The sequence below is a fragment of the Bos mutus genome, chromosome 10 (assembly GCF_027580195.1).
Source record: "Bos mutus isolate GX-2022 chromosome 10, NWIPB_WYAK_1.1, whole genome shotgun sequence".
Lineage (NCBI taxonomy): Eukaryota > Metazoa > Chordata > Mammalia > Artiodactyla > Bovidae > Bos > Bos mutus.
The window spans coordinates 20,825,584-20,853,323 of record NC_091626.1 but is presented as its reverse complement, the minus strand read 5'-3'; the positions used below and the strand labels follow the sequence as shown (position 1 = coordinate 20,853,323).

At 56.3% G+C, this 27,740-nt stretch overlaps 1 protein-coding gene across 1 annotated transcript; it reads right to left on the bottom strand.

The window, feature by feature from the left end:
* Window positions 1-7,618: 7,618 nt before the first annotated feature.
* Window positions 7,619-26,047, bottom strand: ZFHX2 (zinc finger homeobox 2). Its single transcript, XM_070377453.1, is given in 11 exon segments — window positions 7,619-10,809; window positions 11,056-12,228; window positions 12,231-14,519; window positions 14,926-15,052; window positions 15,395-15,595; window positions 17,105-17,163; window positions 17,601-17,675; window positions 19,108-19,351; window positions 19,910-20,427; window positions 20,619-22,714; window positions 24,986-26,047. Coding segments are annotated over 10 exon segments (7,713 nt in total). The 5' UTR covers window positions 22,666-22,714; window positions 24,986-26,047; the 3' UTR covers window positions 7,619-9,829.
* Window positions 26,048-27,740: the final 1,693 nt, after the last annotated feature.

Below are 27,740 nucleotides of genomic sequence, written 5' to 3'. Positions count from 1 at the left end.
GGACAGGTAGTAGCTGTTGACTGGTTTGGAGTTGGTTTTCTCTAAGAGACAGGAAAAAAGCAGCCAGAGTCTCCCACCCTAGGAATATATACTGATCCTTCTCCAGGCTGGATGGGGACGAGCAATAAGCTGTGTCTCATTCGGGCAGGAAAGCCTGGGTCACTCTCACTTGGACTCAGTTTTCCATGCCATTTTCCACGCCCCTGTCTCATCATTCTGTTCTCCTTCTCTTTCCTCTTCTTTTGGGTTCTCTCCATCTGCCCCCACGGTGCTCCTAAGCAGACAAGCTCTCTTTCCTCCTCCCCGATCCCAGTCTCTTCTTCACACCCCTTCTGTCCCCCCAGCCTGGCAGCCTGCCCTTTAGGAATGTTAATTAGCATTCATGGTTTAATTAATTCAGTAGCTAATTAATGATTGGGGGCTGGGAGTGGAGAGCTTGGGTGCAGGGGAGTTGGGGGCTGGAGGTGGCAGGGAGGAAAAGCGGAGGCTGCAGAAGGCATCGCAGATGGCTGTGCGGTGGCTGGCACGGTGCCCACCGCCATGGATGCAAACACTCACGCGCACGCACACGCACACACTCATACACAAAAAGGAAAGGGTGATCGAGGAATAAAATCAAAAGCAGGGAGAGAAGGGCACAGGGGCCCTGGGAACTGGTGGTGGGGAAGGCTCTAGATCTATTTGAATCTGCTCCGGAAGTGGAAAAGGAGGAAAAAAAAGAAACCACCACAGGCGCAGAGAGAAGAGAGCTCTCCCGGTACCCCACCCCGCCCCCACCCCACCCCAGCCACCCCTCCTCCCTGGCATGGGATTCATGGGCACCAGCTGAGGACAGGGTGCCCTCCCTTTGCCTGCCATAAACATTGGCACTGAGGACCCAGACTCAGAAGGACACAACATTCCCAAAGAAAATAGTTTTCCTTTTAAGTTGCTTTGTAAAATATACATGTATCTGTTTTTTAAAAACATTGCACCCGTCTTGGTGTGAGGGCGAAAGCGAAGGAAAGAAGGTGACCGAGCCAGAAGGAGACAGCACAGATGGCTTGGTGGTGGTGTAGTGTGGTGAGTTGTGGGAGGATGAGAGGGGTCCGGCAGAGGTTGGGGGTGGGCGGAATGAGGACCCTGTTTTCCTCTCTTCGTTTTGCTGTAGATGAAGGAGAGAGAGAAAGAGAGAGAAAGGGGGTGGGGGGAGAAGCGAGACAGATGGCAGAGTGGAGAGGCAGCAGCCAGTGCCGGCACTGCCCAGCCTGGGCGGACCCAGCTCCCCCCTCTGCCAGCCTCCAAATGCCACCCTTCCCCCATCCTCCCTATCCCCATCCCCCCAGCTTGGCACTGATCTCGGAGAGAGAGGGAGGGAGGCTGGGCAAAGAGCATCTGTTCCCTCCATTCTCCCAGCTCCATCGGCTGCCAACCTAGGGCCATCGCCTGCCTCCATCACCCCTCCGCCCGCCCGCCTGCCTGCCTACCCACCCAATCCCAAATGGGTGCTGGATCAGGTGCCGAATCTGGCTGCCTCCTCGGGTATACCAGTCACTATGCATTGCTGTGTGTCTGCCACCGCTGCCTGGCACTCAAGGGGCCGTGTGTGTGTGTGTGTGCGCGCGCGTGCGTATGTGTACGCAGAAGTGAGTGTTATATGTGAGCCTCCTGGGCATGGGTGGGGGTTGGCACTGCGGTCGCCAGTCTAGTGTCCCACCCGAAGGACAGAGGGATGGGGTGGAAGGAGGGGAGAGGTTTGGGGCCTGGGCGAGCAGAAGCAGGTGCCTGAGTTGCTTCATGCTGCCTGCTTACAGGCATGGCCCTGCAGCTGCCACCCTTGTGCCTGTGGAGATGGAAGGAGGCAAATGGGGAGGGGGCAGTGGCGGGAGTCCTGGTGCTCTGGGAGGAAGGCTCGGTACCCAGGAGCCATTGGCATCACATCCGTCAGGCTGGCGCTCCAAGCGGGTGCCGCGGGAACGGGCCCCAAGAGGCAGAGAGGAGGGGCAGGGATGTTTCTGATGTCGCTGTCCATCTAGAGCTCAGCTCTGGGAACTGGTCGGACTGTGAGGTGGTTAGTTCTCTTCCAGCCTGGGAACGTGAAGTGGTGGAGGGAGAGGCCAGGCAAGTGCCCAGAGAGCTTCTAAGAGCCAAGAGTAGAGGTTGTGCCACTGCTCCCCAGGGAGACTCTTTGAGCTGGCAGGCCGGCCTTTGAGAGGCAAGGGGACCCAGCAGGAGGCGGGCAGGTGCTGGCAATGCCCAGGGAGCCTGGCACGGGCTCTGGTGTTGTGTGGAGCGGGGGAGGGTGGCAGTGCCTCTTGCCAATCTGGTTGAGAGGCTTGTTGTGCCAGGAGTGAGAAGGGAAGAGGCAAGATGTTGGGTGTGAGAGTTGAGAGTGTGTGTGTGTGTGTGTGTGTGTGTGAGAGAGAGAGAGAGTTGTTTGGGAACACAGACTTTTTTCTGCCAGGACCTCCTTCCCGTTCCCTCTTAGGCATGGGGAGTAGAGCGACAGACGGAGAGAGGCGTGAGGACACAAAGGAGAAAGCACGCCATTGCCAAGACCCCAAGGAAGGAGGATGGAGAGGCTGGCAGTCCTGCCTGGCCCCCAGCCAGCTTCCTGCTAAAGATGGCCAGATCCTCTCGCCTGGTCTGTATATGTTACTCTGCGGGCGTGGCGGGGGAGGGAAGGGCTTGCTTGCTAGCCGGGGTCTGGAATGAGAAGGGCACCTTGCTGTGGATCCCATTTGGACGCTCCACTCTAACAAGTGAGATGTCTGGTCTTCTCCCTAGTGCCCTCCGCCCCTCCCCCCTCCTTCCACCCCAGCCCCGTTTCATCTCCATCACCACCTGGGTCCTACCGCTTGGCACCCAACCAACTAGATGCCGCCACGCTTGGCAGCGCTGCACTGGCACGTGAACGGCATCCCAGACCCTGGCACTGCAGCAAACCCAAAGCTGCTGAACATGCTCACGACCGCCACTTGGCGGCAGGGAGAGGGGTGCACACGGGCGTGCCAGGCACTGGGCGGAGCCCTGCTGTGGGGCAGCACGAGGGTGTTCTCCACAGCAGGGCTGAATCTGCGCCCTCTAGTCAGCTCCGACTCCGCCCTCCTCCCAGCCAGACCCCCTGCCTTCTACCCCCACCACCTCCAAGAAAGGGGTTGAGATGGTGCCACTATCCATATCTGAGCAGAATTCCAAGGGAAGCTAGAGCATGGAGGGATCAGGGCATGTTCAAGAGTCACAGCCAAGGCGCCAGGCTGGTGGACTCCACTCCTGTCTGGGGAGCAAGGACAGAAGAAAAAAAATCCTAAGAGGGCAAAATGAGATCCTAGAGAGAGGTCAGCCAGCTCTGTTGTCACAAAGATGGTGCCAGAAGAGACTTGAAGGGAAAGACGAGAAGGAGGGAGGGGCCCTCAGGCCTTGCTGTTGGATCGTGGGGTGGCTGGTGCCTATGTGGATTTCGTTCTGCCCTCTGTGTGTGATTGGCTCATCTGTGGTTGAGTTGAACCGGTTCTTTTTCCCTTGCGATAAGGCCCATATTCAATAGCAGTCCTAGAAAGATGGAGAGGTGATCAAGGCCTAGAGTGGTGGAAAGGCGTAGGGAAGACAAAGGCACCTTGAACTTATCCTTCCAGAAAGACCACTCTGGGAGATTTTGTGTTTACAAATTTCTCCTTGGCTTCCCAGTTCAAGGTGGACAGATTTTTCTATTTTTGAAGTCCACTCTTGGAAGAGAGACAACAGATCAGCAGTGAGCCCTCCGGGGTAGAACGGAAGCTCTTAGGAGCAGAACCCAAGCATCTGTGGTAACAGAGACTGTCCCTACACCTCCAGATGCAGTGCCATTAGCAGTCCTGCTAAATTGGACTATGGGCCTCCATGTAGCAGGTTGGGCTTTCCTTGCTTCCTGGGTAGTCAGTGACTAGGAAAGTCTTCAAGTAGAAGAACTGGCGGCTCTGAATGATGTCATGGGAGCTTGGGTGGCTCTGATGAGGGCAGGACCTGCCCAGAGGCCAGTAAAGCCATTGCCTGGGCTGGGGGTATTCTGATTTCAACACCTCTGGAAGTGGACGCAGCTCTAGAAGGTGGTTTCCACAGCAGAGGAGAAAACAGGGAGGACTCAGCCAAGGGGGTGAGTGAGTGATGCCTGTAACTTTTTTCCTGTTCAAGAACAGCCACCATGAGCAAAAGACACAGTCAGACTTCCAAATGTCAGAGTGATGAGGAAGACAGTCTGAGGTGATGCTAGACCCTGTGGCAGCCCTGGGTGTAGCAGGGTTGAGCCTTGGATGCTGGAAAGTGGTGACAGGTCACAGATGTCTGTGGGGCTGAGCAATACACATCCGTCATTCTCAGACTTCAGAAAGCACAGAGTCACTTCAAGCCTGCAGAGAGGTTATGCTGCAGGCTGATTTAGTTGGTCCGCAGTGTGGTCTAGAAATGTGCATTTAAGACAAGCTCTCAGGTGACTGTGATGCAGAGGGACAAAACTCTTGACAACACTGTCCTAAGAGATGGCAGTCGCCTTAGAGGACAGTTAATCAGGTCTGGATTTCCCATGTCTTTTGCATCTTCCTTCATCCTCCCCAACCGTATTTGTGCCCTTATGTGGTCATTGTGGTGGGATATACGTATTGTGGGTTGTGGGGAATGTGTGTTTTAGGTGTGGGCAGCAGGAGGAAAAGGAGAGATTATGAGGTCAAATCAGGTAGATTTAACTTGTGAGAACTAGGTTTCTCACTGACAGGCATTATTGCAGAAGAATCCCTCATGGGACGCTTTCAACCCCCAGGTTTGATGGTTGGCTGCCCTGTTTCTGAAACCTCACCAGTGAGAACCCCTTAGGTTAGGAGTGTTGTCAGGAGATGGCTGTCTGCGGCACAGGCAGTTGGGTGTGGACCGTGCAGCTCAGTATGGGCTGGGTCCTAGTTACGCTTCTTTCTGGAAGCAGGTGAAGGTCCCTGGAAGTGGAAGCAGGGCTTGGCAGAGGCCAGTGCTCAGTGAGCTGCAGCCAGTGCTGCTGTTTGAGCACTTAGCGGGGCGGTCCTGGTTCGAGCACAGTGAGGGCAAGCTGGCAGAGAGAATATGCTGCGGGCTGGGATATCAGGGAGGGCCTATAGATGTGGGCAGTGCTGAGCTCCTGCTGCTGATTTGTTCCAGGCTTTTAGCCCACTGTCTGTGTAAGAGTCTGTGTATGGCCAGGGTGGGTATGAGTCAATGCTGGTCACCTTTCCCCGCCTCACTGTCTTTCTGGTCCACTGATGATTCACCTGCTTCCCTGCTAGCCTCTATCAGACACCTCTCCATGGCTGGGAGCTGCAGGAAGCATGAGGCTCAGACTGCTGACAGGGAATAATGCCATTGACCCCTTGTTTCTCCTTTGTCTGAGGCTGTGGGGATTCTCTACACGAAGGAGAATGGTGGGGTGGGTCCTCACTCAATTTTATGTTCTTCTCAGACTTTACGTCTTTCCCTGGGAGGCTTCCCCTGAGGATCACTTCCCATCTTGCTCTAAATTTAATGAGTGGTGGTCTAGGTCTTCTGCAGACATCCTCTCTGGGTTTTCTTTCATTTGATCTTTTCACAGTGTAGCCACGCTATAATGCTGTAACCCCTTGAGGCGGGGCCACTAGACTTTCTTATCGGAGCCAGAGCTTCGTTAGAATCAGGGCATTTCTTCCTTACTCAATCCTCTAGGAATGACATCCTGAGGGCTTACAAGTTTCTTATTAGTTGCTCCCCAATACCTGGCCCTTCCTGTAACACAGGCTCCCAGCCTAGTTGATCCCTGTGTTTTCCCCGGAGTTTCTCTCTGGTTTCTCTTCTACCTCCCTCTTCCCAGCATCACACAGCAGAGGAGTTTAAGGTCCTCTCCATGGATTAGTGGTCAACATTTGGTCACTCCTCCTGATACTGGTTACATTTCTCTGTTTATAAGCTTTTCTGAGTTAGTGTTGTATGAAGAAAATGACTGTATTGGAGGGTGTTTCTACTCAACGGGAGGGCCGCTGGGGATTCATGGCCCTTGTGCCTGTAAGCCGTGCAGCCTCTCCTTGCTGGCATCCGTGTGTATCCATGCAGCTTTCTGCGTGGTTCTGGTGCTGTTTCTGAAGGTGTGCTTGCTTGTTCTGTTGGTGCAGTTGCATTTGCAGCGTGCTGTATTTCAGGTGTATGTATCTATACAGGGGTGAATGATTAGATGATCGAGTGATCAGAGTGGCCAAGATTTGGGGATCAGTGATGTGGTCTAAAAGCCCTGAATATGGGGAAGGAACAATAGAAGGAATTAAACAGGTGGGTGCCACTGTGCCAGGAGTAACTGGCTTTCTTGGTTCTTGTGCATGCTTCTGTAAGTCTGTGCCAGGGGCCAGAGGGTCAGGGAAGAACAGCTCTCTTTCTGTGGTCCTCTGGCAGACTCTGACCCATTTGCCCAACAAGTCTTCACATTTTCTCATGTTCTTCTATAGATTTTGATTTTTGCTCCTAGTTGAGAATTGGGTACCTTAAGCTATCCGCACATAGGCTTTGGCTTAGAGCAAAGACAGCTAAGATCACAATAAGTAGGATGGACCAGAATTTGGGTGCTTTAGGATTTACGTATGTCAGAAACCCTAGGCCTTTGCCCCAAGCCGTGGAAGACCAATCTTGGGAGCCATGATTCAGGCTCACTTTAGAGCTGGGGGGAGGGGCGGGGGCGGGTCCTACAGGATGCGGTGGAGGTATTGTGTCCACCACAGGAGTGGAGGTACTGCACACGCAAGTTGGTTTACTGCTTCACAGAAGCTACACGTTTTAATCTGGGCAACTTGGCATTCACCTGTAGCATTCTTCACGGGGCCATGCCGACTCAGCCTCTCTCCACAGAACTACCCACTCATGTAATCTCCAGAGCATAAGTGGAGGACTTGTCTTGGGAAGGGGTTGGGGAGGAATGCTTCACGCCACTGGGAATGTGGAATGGCACCTTCCAGAAAGAAGCATGTTGACTGACTTTAGTCAGCAGTTGGCCAGACTCTTGTGTCCCCAGATTACAGGATTCCTGGTGAGGACAGCTCCGTAGTCAGCTTCAGTTCACAACTGTGAATGGACATGGTGTCCCGCACCAGGGAATCTGGGTGTAAGAGATTGTGTTGAAGAGCAAGAGGAGGATGAATCTGTGGCTATATTAACTCCTGGAAAAATATTCATAGTTCAAACTAAAGCCAACCTACCCTGGCTGTAAATCCCTAAAACGCATGATACCACACCTCTAATCATGCCACACCAGCTGTTTGCCAGTGTGTTTTATAAAATATTTCCTCTTCTCCTCCTTTTTTTTTCTTCTAATTTTTGTTTGTAACTTTTATACACAAATCACATTCCCAGAAAGCAGAGTGAAAAAGCTTTTTTCCTCATATACATGCTGCTAAGAAAATAATTTTATACACAGAATTTCAACAGGAGAGAGCAAAGGATAGGCGGTGTGCACGAGAGATGCTGGGGTGGAGAAAGGTGGGGGCCACAAGAGCGAGCCCATGGTTGGGCAGTTTCATTCCTCTTGCCTGCATTTGTAACTGGCGTATTTAGCATCATCAGGATAACTAATCCACCCAACCCCTGATTTGCTAGAGTTGGAGCTTTTAATTTCAGAAATGAATGGGCCCGGAAGTGAGATTCACAGAACATATGGGGACTAGAGACCGAGCAGTTTTCCCTCCCCTCCTGTCTTTTCTGCACTGCTTCAGCATGAATATGTTCGAGGAGTGACCGACAGACCACAAAATCTCAGTCCCAGGGCTGGCTGGATGAGCGGTGTGTATGTATGAAATTGATAATGGTAGCAGAGCAGCCTGAAGGGAACATGTAGAAGGAAACCACCTAGAAAGAGGAGGTCTTAGGGGCAAGGGTTGGAGGAGAAGCCATCTGGAGGACTGGAAAGTTTCTGGAGGCTTCTGCTAAATACCTGCTTCTCTACCCAGTGCCACTGCAGGTAGGCTTTGGGGTTGCCACAGTTACCACTTGATTCTTACAGAAAAACAAGGTTAAAGATGGTTAAAGGTTAAACCCTTCTTCTAGCTGATTCCTCATCTGTTGGTTCCCTGGGGGATCTCTCCCTATCAAAGATTGACCTTGGGCTTCAGTCATCTCCTTGCCCACCCAGCCCCTTGGATGTCATCGGCTCTATGCCCTATGAGCCTCATAGGGAGCACCTCCTTTGGGGAGGTACCTCCAGAAGCTTCTGGTTCCTGGAGGAGGTAGATGTGGCTGGAGGAAGCTGGAAGCCAGGGCAGAGGATAGGGTTGGGAGGAGGGGAAGAACACAGATGGGGAGGAAGGCTCCCCACAAACAAAAAAGTTCAAGAAGTGCCAGAAATGTGAAGGGGGCACCAGGAAGGGAACAGAAGAGTTTTGTGAAAGAAGTGAATGAGAGCAGATGGAGGCAATTACATGCCTAACTGCCCAGTCCAGTCCACCCTTTCCTCCTGAGATGGCCAAGCCACTTTCAGTGACACTGACTTTTCTAACCCACAGCTGAGAATGAGGGGATGTTACCTGTCCTGAGAAAATACTCAGTTCAGGGGGCAAAGATGGGTCCCTCCCAGCGTCCAGGTTAAAGGTGGTTAAAGGTTAAACCTTTAACCTTTTCCCCATTACCAGCTTGTGGCTGGGCACAGTATGGGACAGGGCTGTACTGCTGGCAGTCTCCAGGACCGCTGTACCCAAGCAAGGACTAAAGTCATTGATCTTCCAGAGACAAGGTGGTTCAAAGAAACCCTTAAAATGGAATGGGGTGGGGAGTGACACAAACAGGGAAAAAAAAAACACTTGTTTGATGGGAGAGTTTTCAGGCTTTTTTTTTTTTTTTTTCTGTTTTCCAAGTTTGTCATTAGTTCATTCCTCTGGTCTGGTCTCTCCATCTCTCCCACACGAGAGTTCGTGCTCTCTCTTTTTTTTGGTTGTGTGTGTTTCAGTTTTTTTCAAAAGAACTTTGGATTTGCCGTTGGTGGGCAGTGCCGGTCCCGGAGGCTGGATCCCCATGTGGCAGGGCTGGGACAAGGGGCAGGCCCACGGCTTCTGAGAGGATCTCTGTGTTTAAAGCCTTTGAGAATAAGTTAACTGCAGTTCCCAGGGTGCAGGGTGGGGGTTGGCAGAGGGGTTCCTGGTGCTGGCTTCTCTAGAGTCCAGGCCACAGGGGCTCCCCTGTCAGGTGAGGAGGGAGGGCTGTGAGGAGAGTAAGCCGGAGCACTTCCCCCTGCTCACCTCCAGTTTGGTTAGAGTTTCGTGGGCTCCCTGCCCATCTCAGGCTTCAGCCTTGGGAGCCAGCTGAGTATTTGGGAAGAGTTTGTGAGCCGTATGGTACTCTAGCCGAGGAGGGTAGGAAGAAGGGGAAGTGGCAAAGTTTATTTTCCTTTCCCCTTCTTTGTCTTGGGTTTTCTTGTTTTCCTTTCTTTTCTTTCTTTTGGTGTTTTCTCAGTCAGTGGAACAGCATGAGATAACATGTATTTGCATGGTTATAGGCGTTAAGGGGTGACTGGGAATTCAGTAGGAAAGAGGCTGTAGGAAGATGAAACCAAGGAGATTTTGTGCCTGGTGGGCAGGCAGACGTTAATGGATAATCAAGATGGGAAGATGGGTGTGTGCGCCCATGGAGACCAAGGGGCAAGAATTTGCGAAGGGTTGGCGTGTCAGTGGGGGTGGGGGAGGAGGCAGGATTCTGCTGGAGGTGAGGTGTGAAGCCCACTGGGGGTGGGAACGGAGATTCCCGTGAGGTGGGCGGGGCCGGGGGGGTGAAGGATTTGCGCTCCCCACACACCCCTTGGAGGAAGAGGAGACCTAAGGCCCACCCTTCCCCCACATCTTGGTTTATCTGTTTATAAAGCTAGAAGTGTAGAGGTAGTAGTCGTTTTGGGGTTGGAGTCCGTGTGAGGTAATCTTGCTTCCTCTTTGGCAAAAGCCACCGCAGCCGTGGCGGCAGTGGCAGCGTTGGTGGCCGTGCCAGGTGGGCCCCCTGGGGGCGGGGCCGCCTTGCGCCTGTGGGCCGAGGAGCGCAGGTGCGAGGCTAGGGCCTCTCGCCCACTCAGCAGCACCTCACATGCCAGGCAGTGGTAGGTACAGACGGGCACCCGCAGCGGGGCAGGCACGGAGCCCCCAGAGCCCCGCCCAAAGAAGCAGAAGGATCTCTGGTGAGCAGTGGCCGGGGCCTCCCCATCAAACGCCATCTTGCACTGGCGGCACAGGTAGCGGTGGGTCACATCCACGGTGGAGATGCCAGGGCTGCCCGTCAGCAGCTCATCGGCCTCCCCAGCCTCCCCCTCCCTGGGAGCAGGCAGTTCGGGTGGCTTCGGAGGCGCTGTGGCTGTGGGCTCAGGGGCCTGGGGCGGTGGCTGGAGAAGGGCGTTGGGGAGCAGTCCGATGAGGGTCTGAGGTATCACCGGGTTCATGGGGAACAGCCCCTTCTTCATGCCATAGAGCTGTTGGAAGTAGGCCCCCGGCAGCTGGGGGCCAAAGACCGCTGGCGGTGTGGCACCCCCTGCAGGAGGCAATGGGAAGGGCAGGAACTGGCCCCCCAACAGGGCTGGGACAGTAGCCTTCAATGCTTTGAGGTTCTTGAGGGCGTCAGCGGAGGAGTTGGTGGGGGCTGCAACTGGCTTTCGCTCACCAGAAACCTTGTCCCCAGAGGGTTCGGGGGGTGGGCCCGGGGCAGAGTCAGTGGTGCCTGCTGGAGAGGGCTTGGTTTGGTCAGGAACTTGTCTCTGAGGTAAAGGGCAGCCTGGGCCAGCAGTCTGGACCACTGTGGTAGCAGGTAGGACCGAAGTGGCAAGGCCAAGGAGGCCTGAGGAGGCTGCAGGGCCTAGGAAGATGAAGAGTGACGATCAGCCACCTCCCAGCACCACCATCCTGCCTGCTGGAGATGACCTCCTGCACACTCACGCCTTCCACCACCTAGCCTCCATGCTCCCTTCCCTCCCGCACCAGTAGGAAACACAGGGAGGCCCAGGAGGAGACTGGAGGCAGAAGAGTCAGGAAGGAAAAGGAAGGACACCCCATTAGAGGGAGATGCCCTCTGAAGCCCAGCTCCTCCCAAGCTCTCACTCACCTGAACTGAAAGGAGCTAGGCTGCCCAGTGGGGGCTGGGCCAGAGCTGGGCCAGACAAGAGGACGGGGGCCAGGCGAGGCAGGGCCGGGGCAGCCCCGAGGGGCACAGAGGCAGGTGCAGTGGCGGGCGGAGCCTTGGGAGCCGGGGCTGCCTCAGGTGCTGGTGCCAAGTCGTAACACTTGCTTTCACTCTTCAGCTGGGCTCGGACTGCCTCCTTAAGCTTGGCCAGGTGCTGGCGGGAAAAGAGATGGCCTCGGCAGGAGACATAGAAGTCATATTTGACGTCACAGTAGGGGCAGTCAGTGCGCTGGGCTGCCAAGGGGCTCTCACTGCTGCCCCCAGCCCCACCAACTGCTGCCCCTTGGAGCTTGGCCTTCTTCTCCTTGGCGCGAGCATTCTGGAACCAGACCTGGATGACTCTCTTGGGCAGCCCGATCTCCTCGCCCAGCACCTCGCACTCCTGCATGGTTGGGGTGCGGTAGGCTTCATAGCAGGCTTTCATGATCTTCAGCTGCAGGCTGCTCATCTGGGTCCTATAGCGCCGCTGCCCCATCCCATCTGGAACTCCACCTCCACCTCCTGGGCCCCCACTGGCCCCTCCAACCCCAGGGGACTCTGGTTCGGCCAGACTGGAAGCTGACGAATCACTTAAATCCCCTGCTGATGGACTGCAGGCCTCACTCTCTGGAGAAGCTTTTGATGGCTCCTCCGGGCCCTCGTCCTCACAGGGTGGAGGGGGAGCTGGGAGAGGTAGAAGTGGCTCTGGTGTCAGAGTGGGGGGCTCTTTCCCAGGTGGCAGGAAAGGCAGGGGCCCGGCAGCCGGGGTGACTGTGGGGTAGGGAAGAGCAGGTGCATCCCTCTTAGGGGCCTCCCTCCCAGCCCCATCATCTGCCTTGCCCAGCAAGAGGTTGAACTTGGGGAAGGGTGCAGGGCTGGGTGTAATGGGGGGCTTGACTGCTGGATTGGGCACTCCTCCAGGGGTGCTTCGAAACTGGCCCTTCCGCTCCCGGGCCCTGGTGTTCTGGAACCAGACCTGCACCACTCGCTTCTTGAGCCCCACCTCCTCGGAGATGCAGTCGAGCATCTTGCGTGTGGGATTGGAGTCCTGCATGTACCAGCGGTATAGGATCTCCAGCTGCTCGGGCAGGATGGTGGTACGCAGGCGCTTATCCCTGGGGGCTCGCCCTCCCCACCCACCCCCACTTCACTGCCCGTTGGGGACAGGCTACCGTCCTCGTGCTTCCGTTTGAGGGGTGGCACTGGCGGAGTGCCTGCCACCAGGGGGTTTCGCTCCCCAAACACAAGCATGGGCAGGTCTAGGAGGTGGGGGGCAGCACTGGGCTGCACAGGTGGCAGGAAGTGGAGCCGGCGGTGGTTGGCCAGGAGGTCCTGGTTGGGGAAAGACAGGGCGCACTGGTCACAGGTATGGACTGGGGAAGGCGAGGGAGGGGCCCTGCCTTCGGGCTCTTTGCCCTCTGGCTTTGTGGCCTCCGCCTGGCCCAGGTCCTCCCTGTCTGAGGGTTCTGGTGGTGGGCCCTCAGGCCCTGCTGGGGGCTCCGGGCCCTGTTCCTCCTCTGCGTCATCCTCTGCCTCTTCCTCTTCTTCCCCTCTCTCTGCCTCTTCCTCCTCGTCGTCAGCAGGCTGGTCGTCATAGCATTTCTTGAGGTGCCGTACCAAGTCAAAAACACAGGAGAAGGTGGCATGGCAGCGCCTGCAGCCGGAGGCTCCCCCGGTACCTCCTCCACTGGGCGCAGGCCCACCATCGCTGGCATTTTTACGAGCTTTCTGGCGGGCGTTCTGGAACCATACCACCACCACGCGGCTAGCCAGGCCCAAGAGACTTGCGAGCCGCTCCACCTCGCCGTCCTTGGGGTAGGCGCTGGTCTCAAAGAAAGACTGCAGGGCTTGGGTCTGAAACTCTGTGAACTTGGTTCTGGAGAAGCGGCGGCCTGCAGGCACCAGGGGAGGAAGATTCCCTCTGGCGCTTTCATCCTCCTCTGGGGGCCAGCGTCCTCCAGCCCGACCTCGCTCCTCAGGGGGACGGGCCCCCCCTACCTCAGGCTCTGGGACCAGGAAAGGTGGGCCCAGTTGGGGAGCAGGGGAATCCAGGGGCCCGTCGGGCGGTTTGGGGGATTCTGCAGGGGGCGGGTAGAGGCTATCATAGCTCTTTCGAAACTGAGCAGCGTATCGGCTCAGGGCCTCGAAGGGCAGAAAGCGGCGGTGCACGTGCTCCTCATGTGTCTTGAGGATAAGCATATTGGAGAAGAGTTTCCCACAGGCCCTGCAGGCCAACTTGTCCCCGCCCCCCAGGGCCTCTGGGGGGGGCGGGGTCGGGGGTGGGGGCACAGTCTGCTTTCCTTCGTTGTACTGGATCACCAGCTCAAACCCGAAGTTTTCTAGAAGGGCTTTGGCTGCGGTGCGGGCTGCCTCGTTGGGCGTTGGGTGCAGGGGTGAGGGGGGCCCTGCCTCAGCCCCCTCTTCTGTTGTAGGGGGCCGCTCCCACTCTTGCTCAGCCAGCTCAGCCTTCGGAGGCGGCGGTGGGGGAGGGGGGGCGGCCGCTGGCAGGGACAGCAGGGGTGCAGGCCCAGCCAGTGCTAGCTTGGGCCCTACCTTGAGGTCGTGGAGGTAGAAGGGCAGGAGCAGCTGCTGCTGCTGGAGCTTAAGCAGTGACTCAGGCATGAGAGGGAAAGGGGGCAGGACTGGGGGCGTGAAGAGCGGGGCTGGGAATCGGTGCAGGTCCAAGGGAGGTGGGGGAGGGGACAGGAAGGGCAGTCCAGATAGGAAGCCACCAGGCTCAGGGCCTTTCTTCTCAGGGCCTGCCTCCCCCTCAGTCTCGCCTTCCTTGGGCTCTTCTGGGCCTCGCTCTGGCCCCTCGGCCTTGGCGTCGGTCTTGGCTCCCCTGGAGCGAGTTTGGTGCAGGACGGAGCGCATGTGGATCTCCAGGGTGGAGCTCTGGTTGTAGGAGACCCGGCAGACCGTGCACTTGAAGGGCTTGTCTGTGGCGGCAGCAGTGGCAGGCGTGGTGCCAGCTTCTCGTGCTGGGCCAGAGGGGTCAATGGCGGCCTTCTTCATCTTGTGCAGGTGGGAGACCGAGTTATAATGGACCAGGAGAATGTTCTTCTGCGTAAAGGACTCCTTACACACAGTGCACTTGTAGGGCCGAGCAGGGTCGAGGAACTTGTCCAGGGCAAAGTTGGTGGTCTTCCGATAGGTCAGAGGATGCCGAGAGTCAGCCGGAGCGGGCTCTGCAGGGCGGGGCTCCCCACCAGCCCCCTCTTCCTCCTCAGCCATGGCGGGTGGAGGCGCTACTTCCTCAGCTTGGGCATCAGGACGAGGGGCTGGAGACTGGGCTGGAGATGGGGGCTGATCAGGGCTTCCCGTGGGCTTGTCTGGGGCCTCGACTGAGGGTGGGGGAGGCTCGGGAAGAGGATCGGGACTGGCTTCTGGGGTCAGGTGAGGGCCTTCTAGGGGAGAGAGAAGGGGGTGCAGTGAGAAGGGAACCATTTCTGAGTCAGACCCCACCCACTTAACATCTAGGGTAACTCCTCCTGGCTTCGGGCTTCCCAGGTGGCGCTAGTGGTAAAGAACCCACCTGCTGGTGCAGGAAACATAAGAGACGTGGGTTCAATCCCTGGGTTGGGAAGATCCTCTGGAGGAGGGCATGGCAACCCACTCCAGTAGTCTTGCCTGGGAATCCCCATGGACAGAGGAGCCCAGCGGGCTACAGTCCATGGGGTCACAGAGAGTTGGACACGACTGAAGGGGCTTAGCACACATGGTCCTTGCCTCGGTTGTCTTCAGATCTACTTTGTTCAAGGACCCCAGGTCCCCTTTCCTGCCACCTTGGGAGGTCTGCCATCCAATCCTTACCTGCGGCTTGGGCTCTGCTGGGCACAGGCTCAGGTGCGGGAGAGGGGGGCTCTGGGCCATCCCCCAGAGGGCTTAGAGCAGGCCCGGGCAGCACTTTGGTCGTCAGGGTCATCTCTACAGTTGTGGCCTGAGATGGAAGACAGGTCAGTGACTTCCCCCCACTGGCCCTCTACTCCAGACCCCCCGGCAGCACACCTGGTCGTGCCCAGCCTAGCTCCAGGCTCCTCTAATTTCCCACCTAACCCCTGGCTGCGGCCTCTGCTGTCCTACAGCCTCAGCCGTGCCTGCAGTGGAAACCAGCTCCTGGCACGCCTCAGTGGTGCTTCCTCACCAGCGAGCAGAGGCTGCTGGACAGGTTCAGCCCCCAGGTTGCCTCTAGCTCTCAACTCCTGTCAGATCCCCACAGAGCCACTTCCTTCAGCACACACTCCCAGCCACACAGCTGCTGGCCCCCGCCCCCTGGACTCACCACGAGCAGCAGCCTCTCCACACACTCGGGCACCACGTTGTGGAGGTGGCTGAGGTGGAAGTGCAGGGCAGGCCGGCCTACCAGCTGCTCCTGGCATAGCGGGCACCGGAACGTGGGCTGCACCGCGTGCTGGGAGAGCGCGTGAGCCCTCACCTGCTCGGACTCCGGGCTCAGGAAGCTGCAGAATGGGCAGCAGAATGCCTGGGGGCACACAGGCGGGGTGTCAGGGATGGGAGGGCCCCACCACCTCTGGGCCCTGGGGTTTGTGGACATGGCTGGGTCCCCCCACTCCTGATGGAGGAGGAGCCCCAGTCCTGAAAGCTGACTCCGCCCTCACTTCTCTCCCACGGGACCAAAGGCCCAGGCTGAATTGCCCTAGCCTGCCTTCCTCAGCCTGCCCTCTGCTCCGGTCTCCTTCATCCCGGTTCCTCTTGCTCCGTCTCTGCTGCCTGCTCAGGTCTCCAGCCGACACAGGGCCCTGTCCCTACCCCTCTGGTTTAGTTTTCTTTTCTTACCTGCCCCTGCCCTGCCTGTATCTCCTCCGTGAAATGGCCCCCCTCCCCTCTGGCACTTCCTGGACCCCACAGGCTCCCTGCCCGCTCTGCCTCTCTGAGGAGCGGGCGCTCCCTACCTGTCTGCTCAGAAGCCGCCTCATTCTCCCTCAGAGACTCAGCAGCTCCCACATTCTCTGCCTGCCTTTTTCTCCCCTTTCCTTTTTAATGTAAACAAACACGACAGCTCCCCCAGTGGCCCAGGAGAATTCTGGCCTGGCTTGGCTGGCACATTCCTGCCCACACCTCCAGAGGGTGGGGCGGGGAGGCCCCTCTGCTTCCGCCTTCGTCACCTGACTGCCTGACCTCCAGCCTGCATTTCTGTCTTCCCAGCTCACTTCCTCCCGATGCCAGTGCCATTGGTCCAGGACTGCACATCAGGGAGGGAATGGCCAGAATGGAAGGGTATCCAGATGCTCAGCTTAATGCACTCAGGCCTGGGAGCGGACATCTTGAAGTCAGGATGCAAGGCAGCTGAGGACATATGCCGCTACTGCAGTGTCTGCAGTCGTAACACACACGGGGTGTGCGGTCCAGATTGGAGAGATGGGAGGCAGGGGTGGCACCTCAGGACCAGAGGCTGGGGATCCCCCCAGGGTCAACCTAAATTACCCTTGGGTCCTGCCTAGGTAGGCATCCAGACTGGCAGAGCTTGCTGTCTGGATCACCTGGGTCAATGGGTTAGTTCCTCTGCCCAAGGAAGGAGGTGCCAGGGCAGCGCCACCCAGGGCTCTCAAGGAGGTGAACTTCATGTCTCATCTTTCTGCTCCCAACAGAAATAAAGAACTGGGCAGCAGCTAATGTTTTATTTTTGCCTTTCTCTTTTCATTTCTTTCTTCCCTCCCTCCATCTACTTCCAGTCTTTCCTCCCCTCAGTACAGTTTCTTTCGTCACCTTTCCCTCAAATTCCCACCATCGCTTCCTGTTTGTTATCCCCCTTGTGCTCCACCCCTCAGGGTCAGCTGTGCTCACATCTGCAACCAGACCTAGGTGCAGAATTGTATTCAGAGTGACATGAGTCACAAGCATGACAAAATTAAGTCTACCTTTGGTCTGAAATCCCTTGTCTGTAAAGATCTACAGTTTAGCCTTTAGAGTGTGAGCAGATCTCAGTAAAATCAGAGCCCCCCCAGCTCTTCCCCGTTACCCCAGTTCTGACCGTGGTCTGGTTGGCACTGTCTCCAAGAGGGCCAGTCTTGTTCTCTGCCTCTTCAGAAACTGAAGATGAAAAGAGAGATTCAGAGACTGTGACAGCCCTCCCTCTTCCTTTCACAGACCCCGGGCCCTTAAGATGGTCTGATTTGTAGTGCAGGGCTTGCAAGGTAGAGGGTGGGCCCTGGAGAAAGGGAGAAAGAACAGAAAACTACAGAACTGCACTCATGCAGGGAGCAGGGCTTGGCAGGGCTGACCCCAGGCTGGCGGGATGGCCAGAGGGTGGAAGCACCCAGCTCTCTGTGGCTCCACCTCCCTTCCCTCTGATGAGCCATTTCTTTTGATCATGGTAGCTCCTTCTAGACAGGAGGCCTTGCTGGGTGTCTGGATTACCAAGAGGTTCCATGAGCACCTCAGAATGTATGAGAATTGTGGGGCAGGTGTTGGGGAGTGGTGAGGAGGACAAGGGATGGAGGGAAAAATGGACCAGATGAGCAACTCACCCAACTGTTCTGTCTTACTCTGGGCATCTTTCTCAGGGGTGGGTGGCCCAGCTAAGAGGGTGACAGGAGTCTTCCCTGTGTAGGATGAAGGGAGAGTCAATTTAAAAGGATGAAGCACTACAGAAGGAAAGAAAAAGGGCAGAAGAAGCAGGACAAGTGGCCAGGCAATGAAGGAGAAAATGGGTAGATGAATCAGTAGGCAGGAGAAGACAAAAAGCTGCCGAAAAGAAATACAGAGAATGAGGGGCAAAATAACAGTGTTAGGACTGTTACTGTTGTTTTAGTCGCTAAGTTGTAGCCTATTCTTTTGTGACCCCTTGAACTGTAGCCTGCCAGACTCCTGTCCATGGGATTTCCCAGGCAAGAATACTGGAGTGGATTGCCATTTCCTTCTGCAGGGCCCAAGAAATCTTTGTGAGTCTAGCCTGGAAACTTAAAGACGAGGGAACAAGCCCAGCAGTAGACAGGAACAAGACCAAACTCAGCTCCCTGTCTTGACTGATCCTGGAAGCAAGGGAGCCCAGAAATGTAGTGAGAGGCACCAAAGTGGGGAGGTGAGGTTGAAGGGAAGCAGCTGTGGTGAGTAGGAGGCGGCAGGTCTGGCTGGGAAAGGAGATTACCACTCAAGCAAGAATTGACAGATGTGTAGGAATTTATTTTCGGTGGCGGCCTAATTAAAGTGTTAAAGTTCCTTAACTCCATTCAGCCCTGCGCCAGAATCGTTAGCTATTGATCTGGGCCCCTCCGGCACTTAACTCCAGCCAGCGTATTGGCAATTCAATTAGCACCAGTCAATGCTGCCTGTTCCTGGTTCTTGCTGCCTGTGCCCTCACCCTCACCCACCACCGGCCCCTGCAAAGCCCAGACGCCTGTGCCCACATCTCAGAGTCCCTTTCAGGCTCTTCTGCACTGCCTGGATCAGTGGTACCCGGCAGGCTATTCCCAGTCTCTCTAGTACAACCTCAGCTGCCTAAGGGGGACCCTTAAGCCCAGCCTTGGGGCTGAAGAGCTCCTCGGAGACAGGAAGAGGCTGGGGAGCTCATCAAGAGCATCCCATCCTGCTGCCTTTGGGCCATGCCCCTGGCTCCCACCTCCTTCAGAGGAGTCCTGGCCCAGCCCAAAGCTGTCTATTGTTTTTCAGTTCTTCTCCTTCCTCCTTTCCAACCAGCTCCTGCCACCCCCCAACCCTCAACCCCGCCAGCACTGTAAGCACACAGGTCACTACTCAGAGTCACTGGGTGGTTCCTTCTCACCTCCCTCCCTGCTCTACTTCTCCACCCCGCAAAATCTCTGCTCTTCTCTTCCTTCTCCTCCAATAGCCTCTCTTCCCCACTCCCCCCGGCTGCCCCAGCGTTCCTGAAAGCCAGTTTTAGCACCCTTCACGGCACCTTTCCACTTGCTCTGGACTGCGCACAGACCCGTTTCTCATCCCTGTGCCACTCTCTCCTGGGCCCCCCACTCCCGCCCGGGCTGCCCTTCCCTTCCTCTCCTGTCCCCTCTTCCTCACCGCGAGGCCGGAGCTGCCCATGGCTGAAGCTCAGGATGCTCTGAAGAGCCGGGAGCCCCTCGTCAGTCGAGGGGCCGCTCTGTAGTAGCTGCAGGCGCCGCTGGGCCTGGGCGTCGCGGTGGGCAGGTGCCCGCAGGTGCTGCAGCACCGCGAGGCGGGAGGGCGTCTCCCAGGCACACAGCAGGCAGCGGAACAGCCCCAGTTCCGGCCCCACGGTCGCGGTCCCCTCCATCTCCAGCAGAAACTGAAAGCACGGAAAGAGGCTGCTCAGGCCCAGAAGGACGGATGCCCCCGAGTCCAGGGGGCTCCTCTGCTTCCCCCAGGGGAGCCTGACCAGCGGCAGCACCCCCACGTCCCTTCCTCCCTTTTGAGCCCTTTTCTTTCCTTTGGCCACCTTAGTGTGACTGCTTTTGCTCCCTCGCCTCCCTTTCTTCCTCCCACCAATCCTGGATTTCCTCCTAGTTGTACAAATAGAATCGGTTCTGTCTTCTTGAACTTCTGGTGACGAGATGGACTGAGCAGACGTGAGAACCCTCCCCCCTAGTCCCAAACATCAGAAAAGCCGAATAAAGTACTGGAGTCACCTGGTCAGAATCCACCATCCTTGTTCTCTTTCTCCACATCTGACTCCAAATAGCTTTCACCCTGGTGCCCGGGCCTTCTCCAATTCCGCTCCCCTGGGTTTTTATCACTTTCTCACTCTGCATCTCCTCACTCCATCCCAGTCCCCTTTTCTTCCTCTCTCTCCCCCAGGCTCTGCGCAGTGTCCTTTGGATTCCAGACCTTCCTGCCCCACTCTCACCTTATAGATCTGGCTGTTCTCTTCGTGGGCTGCCCCCCGGGCATGCAGCTGCATCTTCTCCTTGCTGTTGGACTCAAAGTCACAGATGTTGCAGCGCAGGTGCAAGGTGGGGACAGAGCCATAAGGAGCCCCATCTCCCAGAGGCACTGGAGAGGGCGTGCCCATGGCCCCACCCCCCTCCCTCAGGTGGGCTGCCAGCTGGTACTTCTGAGCATGTTTGTCGGTCTTGAGGTGGAGTTGGAAGTTGGCCTTGAGCTGGGTGCCATAGCAGCAGAGCTTGCAGCGGTGGGTGTCACCGGCCACCTCCTTCCACTCGGCCTCCGGGAGGCTCCGGCCCATGCTGCAGTGGTAGAGCAGCAGCTCCAGGCTGTCTGTGCTGAAGGCCTGGCACACCAGGCAGCGGAACACCTTCAGGGACGGGCTGTCGTCTGGGGGCGGCGAGGTGGGCAGCCCGTCAGACAAGGCTCCCAGGAGCTGACTTTGAGGCAGGTGGGTGTCTGGGGAAGGGCTTCCAGGGGCTAGGGAACAGAGACAGGTTAGTGACCCTGGGAAGGAATGGGGCAGGATTAGCTTGCTGTGTGGCAATGGAGGGGTAGGTGCTGAGGGAGTTGGCATTAACTAAGGGTGGGGGTGCTGGCCCTCAGGAGAAAGCAGGGAACCAAGTTTGGCCCTGGGGAAGGGAAAAGAGGAGAGCACCCAGGGAGCTTACCAGGTGCAGGGAACTTGCGGGCAGGCGCTCCAAGGTGGTGGAAGCCATTGAGAAGCAGCTGGGCTTCCAGGGGCTTGTCTGGCCTCAGCCCGGGGCCAGGCAAGGGAGCCTGAGGCTGCCCTAGGGCCTGCGGTCCAAAGTACTGAAAGAGGTCAGGGGGGGTGGCAGGGGCAGCCCCCGCCTGGGGAGGGGGGCTGGGCCCCACCAGCCCGGGCGGCAGGCCCAGCGGCAGCCCCTGGTGGAGCATGAGGACGTTCTGCAGGTGCTTCTCAGAGGTCATGTGGATGCGCAGGTTGCGGGAGATGTTGGTCTCGTAGCTGCACACCTTGCACTGCCACGATGACTTGGTCTTGGGCTCCTTGTCCCCTGCAGGGGGCGGGACCACGGCTTCCTGGGGGCTCCCCTGGCCCCCGGGCCCAGCCTGGAAGCCCTGCAGGTTGGCCAGGTGCTTGTCAGACTGCATGTGGATGCTGAGGTTGCCCTTGGTGGTGGTGGAGTAGTTGCAGACCTCGCAGCGGTAGGGCTTGTAGCCGCAGTTGTAGCTCTCTCCCCGGGCGAGGCGGGGGTGTGCGCCCCCTGCAGTACAGTAGCTGCAGTGGCTGTTGCTCTCAGGGTGCTTCTCCCGCATGTGCACGTCCAGGGTCTGCTGGTACTTGTAGTGCCAGTTGCACTTGGGACACTTGAGCGTCTTGCAAGAGTTGCGTGAGTGCAGCAGAGACATGTGGCTGGACAGGCTGAGGCCCTGGAAGGCTGACGGGGCCAGGCTGTAGTCATCGGCCAGGCGATAGGGCTGGGCCGGGTCGCCAGGGTCTTCAGGAGAGCCCCCCAGGGCAGGGAGAGTGCCCCCCTCCTTGGAGGCGGGTGAGCTTTGGTTGAGTGGGGGGCAGAGCCCGCCATCTTCCTCATGCCCCTCAGGGAACCAGTCTGGCCCTGCCTCGCCTGCCAGTGTTGGTGATTCTTTGGCTTGGGTTGGGCTGGGGTCCCAGGTGGCTGGAGTGGTCTCGGGAGAGGGTGGGCTAAGGGCCATGACTTCTTCCATGGGCGGGACAGGGGCCTGGGCTTCTGCCACAGGGGGCCCGTTCTTGGTCTGGGCTGCATTGGCTTCCGCGTTCACGGTGCTGCTGTTGTCAAGGGGTCTCTCTAAAGGGCGAGCAGGCAGATTTGGTTCCAGGAAGCTCAGCAGGGCCATGCAGGCCTCGTCCCCCTCCTGGAGCACGGCTGGGTTGCCCAGCAGGCCCTGGTGTTGAGCAGTGGTTAGCTTCACCCCGTGAGACCGTGTGTGACCCACAAAGGCCTGGTGCCTGCTGAACCCCAGGCGGCACAGGAGGCAGAGCCAGAAGAGTGCCCTGGGGTCTCCTCCCCTGCTCCCCGTGGGGCCATCTTTGGGATCTCCGGGTGGGTTTGGAGCCAGCTGGTAGCTCCAGAAGGCTCCGTCCCTTCCCTCACAGGTGGCCGGAGATGGCGCTGAGGTATCATGGGACAGAATTTGGTCAGAAGAGCTAAAGCCTTGGATTGGGTCAAAGCCATGTTGGACGTGAAGGGCAGTGAGGTGTACAGGGGGCAGGTGGGCAAGGAGGGGCAGGCTGGACTCTTGCTTGACGCCTGCCTCACCCCGGGGGAAGCCCTTTGGTAATGGGAGCTCACTGTCACCTGCCGGGAACAGCTTGGCCACTAGGCAGGCCTCACCTCCAGTTGTGAAGAATAAGTGGTCACTCAGATCCACAGGAGGGAGCTCTCCCTCCTCCTCCTCCTCCTGCTCCTTGTCCTCATCCACCCCCAGGTCCTTTGGTGGGAAGCCACCACAGCCAGGCTCCTCCTGGGGCTCCCCTATCTCCTTTGGTGGGACGAGGCCACAGCCTGACTCCAGGGGCTGCCCCCCTGCCTCCGAGGACCTCATGCTCTCAGAGGGGGAGGGGGCATCAGGGGGATCTTTGGTGACAGGATCAGAAGGGGTGCTGGGGGAGGAGGTGTCCAGAGGCAGGGACGGGGCATCATGTCCAGGGGAGGGGGTGGTGCCAGTGTCAGAGGACAGGTTAAGGGTGGCCATGGCAGACGGAGGAGAGCTGGGGGTTCATTTCAGCGTGACAGCCAGGACCCTGTGGGGGAGACATGGAGAGAGCGGAGCAGTGAGGTGGCAGGAGAGACACTCAGCCAGGCAGCTGATTCTCCAGGCCCACCCTCTTCCCTCGGCACCATTCAAGTACCCATTTGCCAACCTGAAGCTTCATTAGTGTCTAAGAGACTTCAGACTCAACATGTCCAAAGTCAGAACTCTACTTCTGCCCAGAACTTGTTCCTCTCCATCTCTCCTATCTCAAAAATTGGTAGCACATTTATCTGGTTGCTTATGCTAAAAACCCAAAGTTTCCTCTCACCCCCGCCCACAGGCAGGCCATTCGACAGTAACCTCTCAAGTGAGCTCAGTCCTCCATTCATCCTCCCCACGAGCACCACCTTGGCCAAAGCCACAGCTGTCTCTTTCCTAAACTAGTGCAAGAGACTCCACGTTGGCCTCCATTTCCACTACAGCCCCTCCTTCCACTCAGAATGACCTTTCACTTAATTATTTAATTCTTAATTATGACAAATGCCAAACATAAAGATAGACCAAATATAAGGATCCCTTTGTTTTTACTGATCACCCAGCTTCAACACTCTTCAAACTTGGGCCAATGTGGGTTTTTAAAAATTAATTAATTTATTTGGCTGCACCAGCTCTTAGCTGCTGCATGCAGGATCTAGTTCCCTGACCAGGGATTGAAGCTGGGCCCCCTGCATTGGGAGTGCACAGTCTTAGCCACTGGACCCCCAGGGAAGTCCCTGTTTTGTTTTTGTTTTTTAACTGAAATATAATTGATTTATAATGTTGAGTCAATCTCTGATATACAGCAAAGTTACCCAGCTATATACATATATACATTCTTTTTTTATATTCTCTTCCTTTATGGTTTATCACAGGATACTGAATATAGTTCCCTGTGCTATACATTAGGAGCTTGTTAACTCGGGGCCAGTCTTGTTTCATCTGTATCATCAGGCACTTCCCCTTTCCCTGTATTGTTTAAAAGCAAAATTCAGACATTATAATCACCTTTCAAAATGTAAACCATACTATATTCTTACAACCCATCAGTGATTTCTCACTGCACTGTGAATAAAACCCAAACTCCACTCCCTGATCTACAAAAAGGCCTATTTGATCCGGCACCTGCCTACTTCCAGCATATCTTTAATACTCTCCACCCCACCTGGCTGGCCAGCGCCAGCCCACTGACGTTCTTCGTTCCTCAAACACAGCAAGTTCATCCCCACCTTAGCGGCTGGCCAGAGCTGTTGACTCTGCCTGCAGTGCTCTTCCCCCAGTCTCTGCCCAGCGGCTCCTTGTCATGTCTGCTTAAACAGCACCTCTTCCAATAGGCCTCCCCTCTCTACAGAAGCTAACACAGCCTGGGGGGTATGTTTTCTCCAGAGATCTATCACTACCTGATATTTCCTGGTTTCCTTATTTTTCCCTTCTAGAAACTAAATTCCATGAGAGCAGAAACTCTGGTTTATTGATTGTTCCATCATGGGTACCAAGAAAGATGCCTGCCACATATCCATATGTATCTGTTGAGTAGATGAACTTTGGAAAACACCCTCAGATTTTCTACACCCTGAAGAGGTAATTTCCCTAAGTCAAGATCCTCTTGCCAGAGAGGCCACAGTGAATTTCCTCTGGCCCGCAGACCCCATGCTACTCTCAGATGCCTTCCAGATCCATCTCTGGTCACAGGTGGGAGCTTCTTGGCCAGTTGAAAGACAAACGCTTATATGAGATAATCCTCCTCCCCAGAGATTAAAACAAAAAAAGTAACAGTAATATTAAGCTGTCAAGGTACATATACTATGGTCCCCGCACTGCAACCTTATTTAATGGGTGACCAAGAAAGAGAGGCTGAATGAGCTGCTGACTGTCACGAAGTTCCAAAGTGAAACTAGAAAAGGACTGGTGGGGCGCAGAGCTAGACCCCAAAGCTGTGGCCTGGGCTCCACCCTCTACTGGGACTGGCCCTCAGACAGAGTACGGGCAAAATGAGCCTCCAAGTCTAGAAACCAGGATTCCTGAGCTCCCTCCAGCTGATTAAAACTACCCAGCTCTGCATGCTGCTCCCAAACTTTTTAATCTTGGTTCCCCGCCTAACTCAGCAGTTTCCCACGCCTCACCTCCCCATACCTCTCAGTGTCCCACGTGTCCTAACTCCTCTTCAGTTTGTAGTATCAGCAGGTCCCTAATGATTAAACCTTTAGTGCTCAGGCCAGAGTGTTTCCAGAAAGTGGTGGGGCTGGTGGGGCTTCTCCCTGCTTGGACCACGTCTTACCCTCACCTTCAGATTCCTTGATTTGGAATGGGTCCTCCATCTGGCCCCAGTCAGCCTGGAAGCCTCCATTCCCACTTTCCTCCTCCTGGGGGACCAGCCAGGCGTGAAGTCAGAGTAGGAGCCATTAAGGAGCTCCGCGTGGGGCTGGCTCCGCATGCTAATGAAAATTCAAATCAGCACCTGGGCCAAGGGTGGGGGGTTGGGGGGGCTGGAGAACTAACAGGGAAGTAAAGGAATTGGAAGGTGGTGGGGGGTGTTATCTTAGATAACTAGAAAGCAGAAGCCCTGAATTTGTGGGATACAGGCATTCCTCCTATGGAATCGTTGGGGAGCAGGGGGAAGTGGGGGATACATGTGCTGGACTGGAGGGCCTGATATTCCACTGTCACCCCCATAATGGGGGCTCACCTGCTAGGAAGAGCTGAGGCTTGGCAAAAGACGCTGAGGGCTGAACATGGTGGGTGCTGTGTCCCTGCTGGCCCACCTCACGTCCATCAGCAAATTCTCCCTAGCCCCAGACTCACAACTCTATATCACACTGCAGAGGAGGGCTACGAGGGCCTAAGCCCCAAATCCTCTCTCCAAGCTTCTACTTCCCAGGACAGAAGAAAGACACAGCTCATTCCTAGCTAGAAACCAAAGGAGCTTAGCTTTGGGCTAGCTAGTGGGTGAGACCTGGATCAGTGGAGGGAGGGTAGGTCTGCAGCTGTTTAAAATTGCAAATCTCTTCCCCACCTCCCCCCTCCTCCTCAACAGGAAAGAATTTCAATTGCAAATTTATCTCTGCCTCAGTGCATCTCCGCCCCCCCACTCCCCTCTCCCCCTTTCTTCTCTGTGCTTCTCCCATCACCCACTATTTATTACAAACCTTTAACTGCAGCAATTATTTTTTTTCACTTTTTCCCCTCCTTCCATTTTCCTCCGCCTCAATCCTTTCTTCTGCCCCGCTCTGTGACCCTTTCTTTGCCCTTCCTATCTTGACCTCAGTTTTCACCTCCTTCTGGAGATGTTCAGTCTCTAAGTCGTGTCCGACTCTTTGCGAGCCCATGGACCGTAGCATGGAACCAGATAACAGGTCCCCACTCACCACCCCCAGGACCAGAGTCCTGTTCTCCCTCAGACCACGGACATCCCTGCTGTGGTTCCAGGCTTTCCTTAAGGGCCTCTCCTCTCCCTCAGGGTACATCTTAGCTGTGGGGCTAGGGAGAAGGCAAGTCCTCAAAGGTCTTGGCATTCCTGTGTGTGGAGGACGGAAGGAGGAAGAGGGCAAATCAGGTGCAGGGTGTAAGTGGGGGCAGTCAAAAGGAAGGACCTGGGTAGAGGCGAGGGCCGGGGGCCCTAAGGAGAGGGGTTAGGGGAGACAGAGCAGGCGGTGGTGGCGGTGTGATTAGAGCAGAGATTGATGTGAAGGGGCGCCACAGACGGCAGAGAGAGTCAATAAAACGAGAGGATCACATTAGAGGCGACAGAGAGAGCTTTAAATTACAAGGCTGCTGCCACCGAGGGGGATGGGAGGAGGCAGGCCTGGAGCCAAGGGAGGGTGGAGAGTTCTGAGGGTGTAGTCATCCCCGGAGATGAATCTTCCAGCTCCAAAATGGCCCTCAGTCTCCAGAGCTCCCTCGGTGCCCCTCCATTCCATCTCCTTCCCTAACGCTTCCTTCCCTCACAGGGTGGGGAGAGAGGGGAAGATGGAGAGGAAGCTGTGGGAGACAGAAGAGATTGGTTTTGGTATTGCCTCTCTCTTCCTCGGTGCAGACCCCACTCCCTGGCTGTTCCTCAAGGTGAGCAGGAAAGGATGGAGTGCTGCTTTCAAATTTCGTGGCCAGGTCGGGGGATGGCGCTGCTAGCTGCCCCATCATGAGAGTCTCTGAACAGATATTCCTCAACGGGAGGAGGGCCGAGAAGCACCCTGTAAAGAGCTGGACAAGAATTCCTACTTCTTGATATGCCCTCACTGTTCAGGGGGGCAGATACACTGTACTTAGAACAGGAAGAAGCCAGGGAACTTCCAGGAACCTTCAGTACAGCCTGTAGGGCCTGAGAGCTACTGAAGATGTTATGAGAGTGACAGAAAGGCTTGGATGTGAAGCGGAAAACCGCAAAGGGGGGTCTCTGAGACCACACTTGGCAGAACAGACCTCACAATCTTGAGAATTAAGGAGCCAAAGGGACAAGGGCAAAGGAAGGACCAAAGAAGTGAGGCCTGAGGAAGGAATGTGCCCCTCACCAAGGGGCCAGGCTGGCCAGGGGCGCTCGCTCTGGAGCTGGAGCCCCTCCCATCTCGGGCAGAGCTGGAGCGGGAAAGCGACAGGAATGCTCCCTAGTGGCTACAAAGGGAACATCACTGAGGAGGGGACAGGCCTGCCTGGTGAAACAGTGGCTTTCTCCTCCCAGCTCCCCTCCTTTTAAAAACAAAGCCTCTCCTCACTTTTCTTCAAACCCACTGGCAGGGCAAAGTCCTTCCCAGCAAAGTCAGCCAGAGGGCACCAGACATATTTGCTTACAATTTGCATACAGTGATTTCCAGTCAGAGCCCTCTAGACTTGTTTGCCAACTTTTCAATTGTTCCATCTATTCTCCTTCCTTAGAGCCCGTTTTGGGGAACTTTCCTTTCCTTCTCTGAAACCCCTGACTCCAAGCTGCCCCCTCCACATTCACTTTGTCCCGCCTTTCTCTCCTTTTGGTTTCAACCTGTTGCTTTCAAGAGGCAGCCACAGAGGGAAGGGGAAGATGGGAGTCTGTGAGCCCACATTAGGGGGAT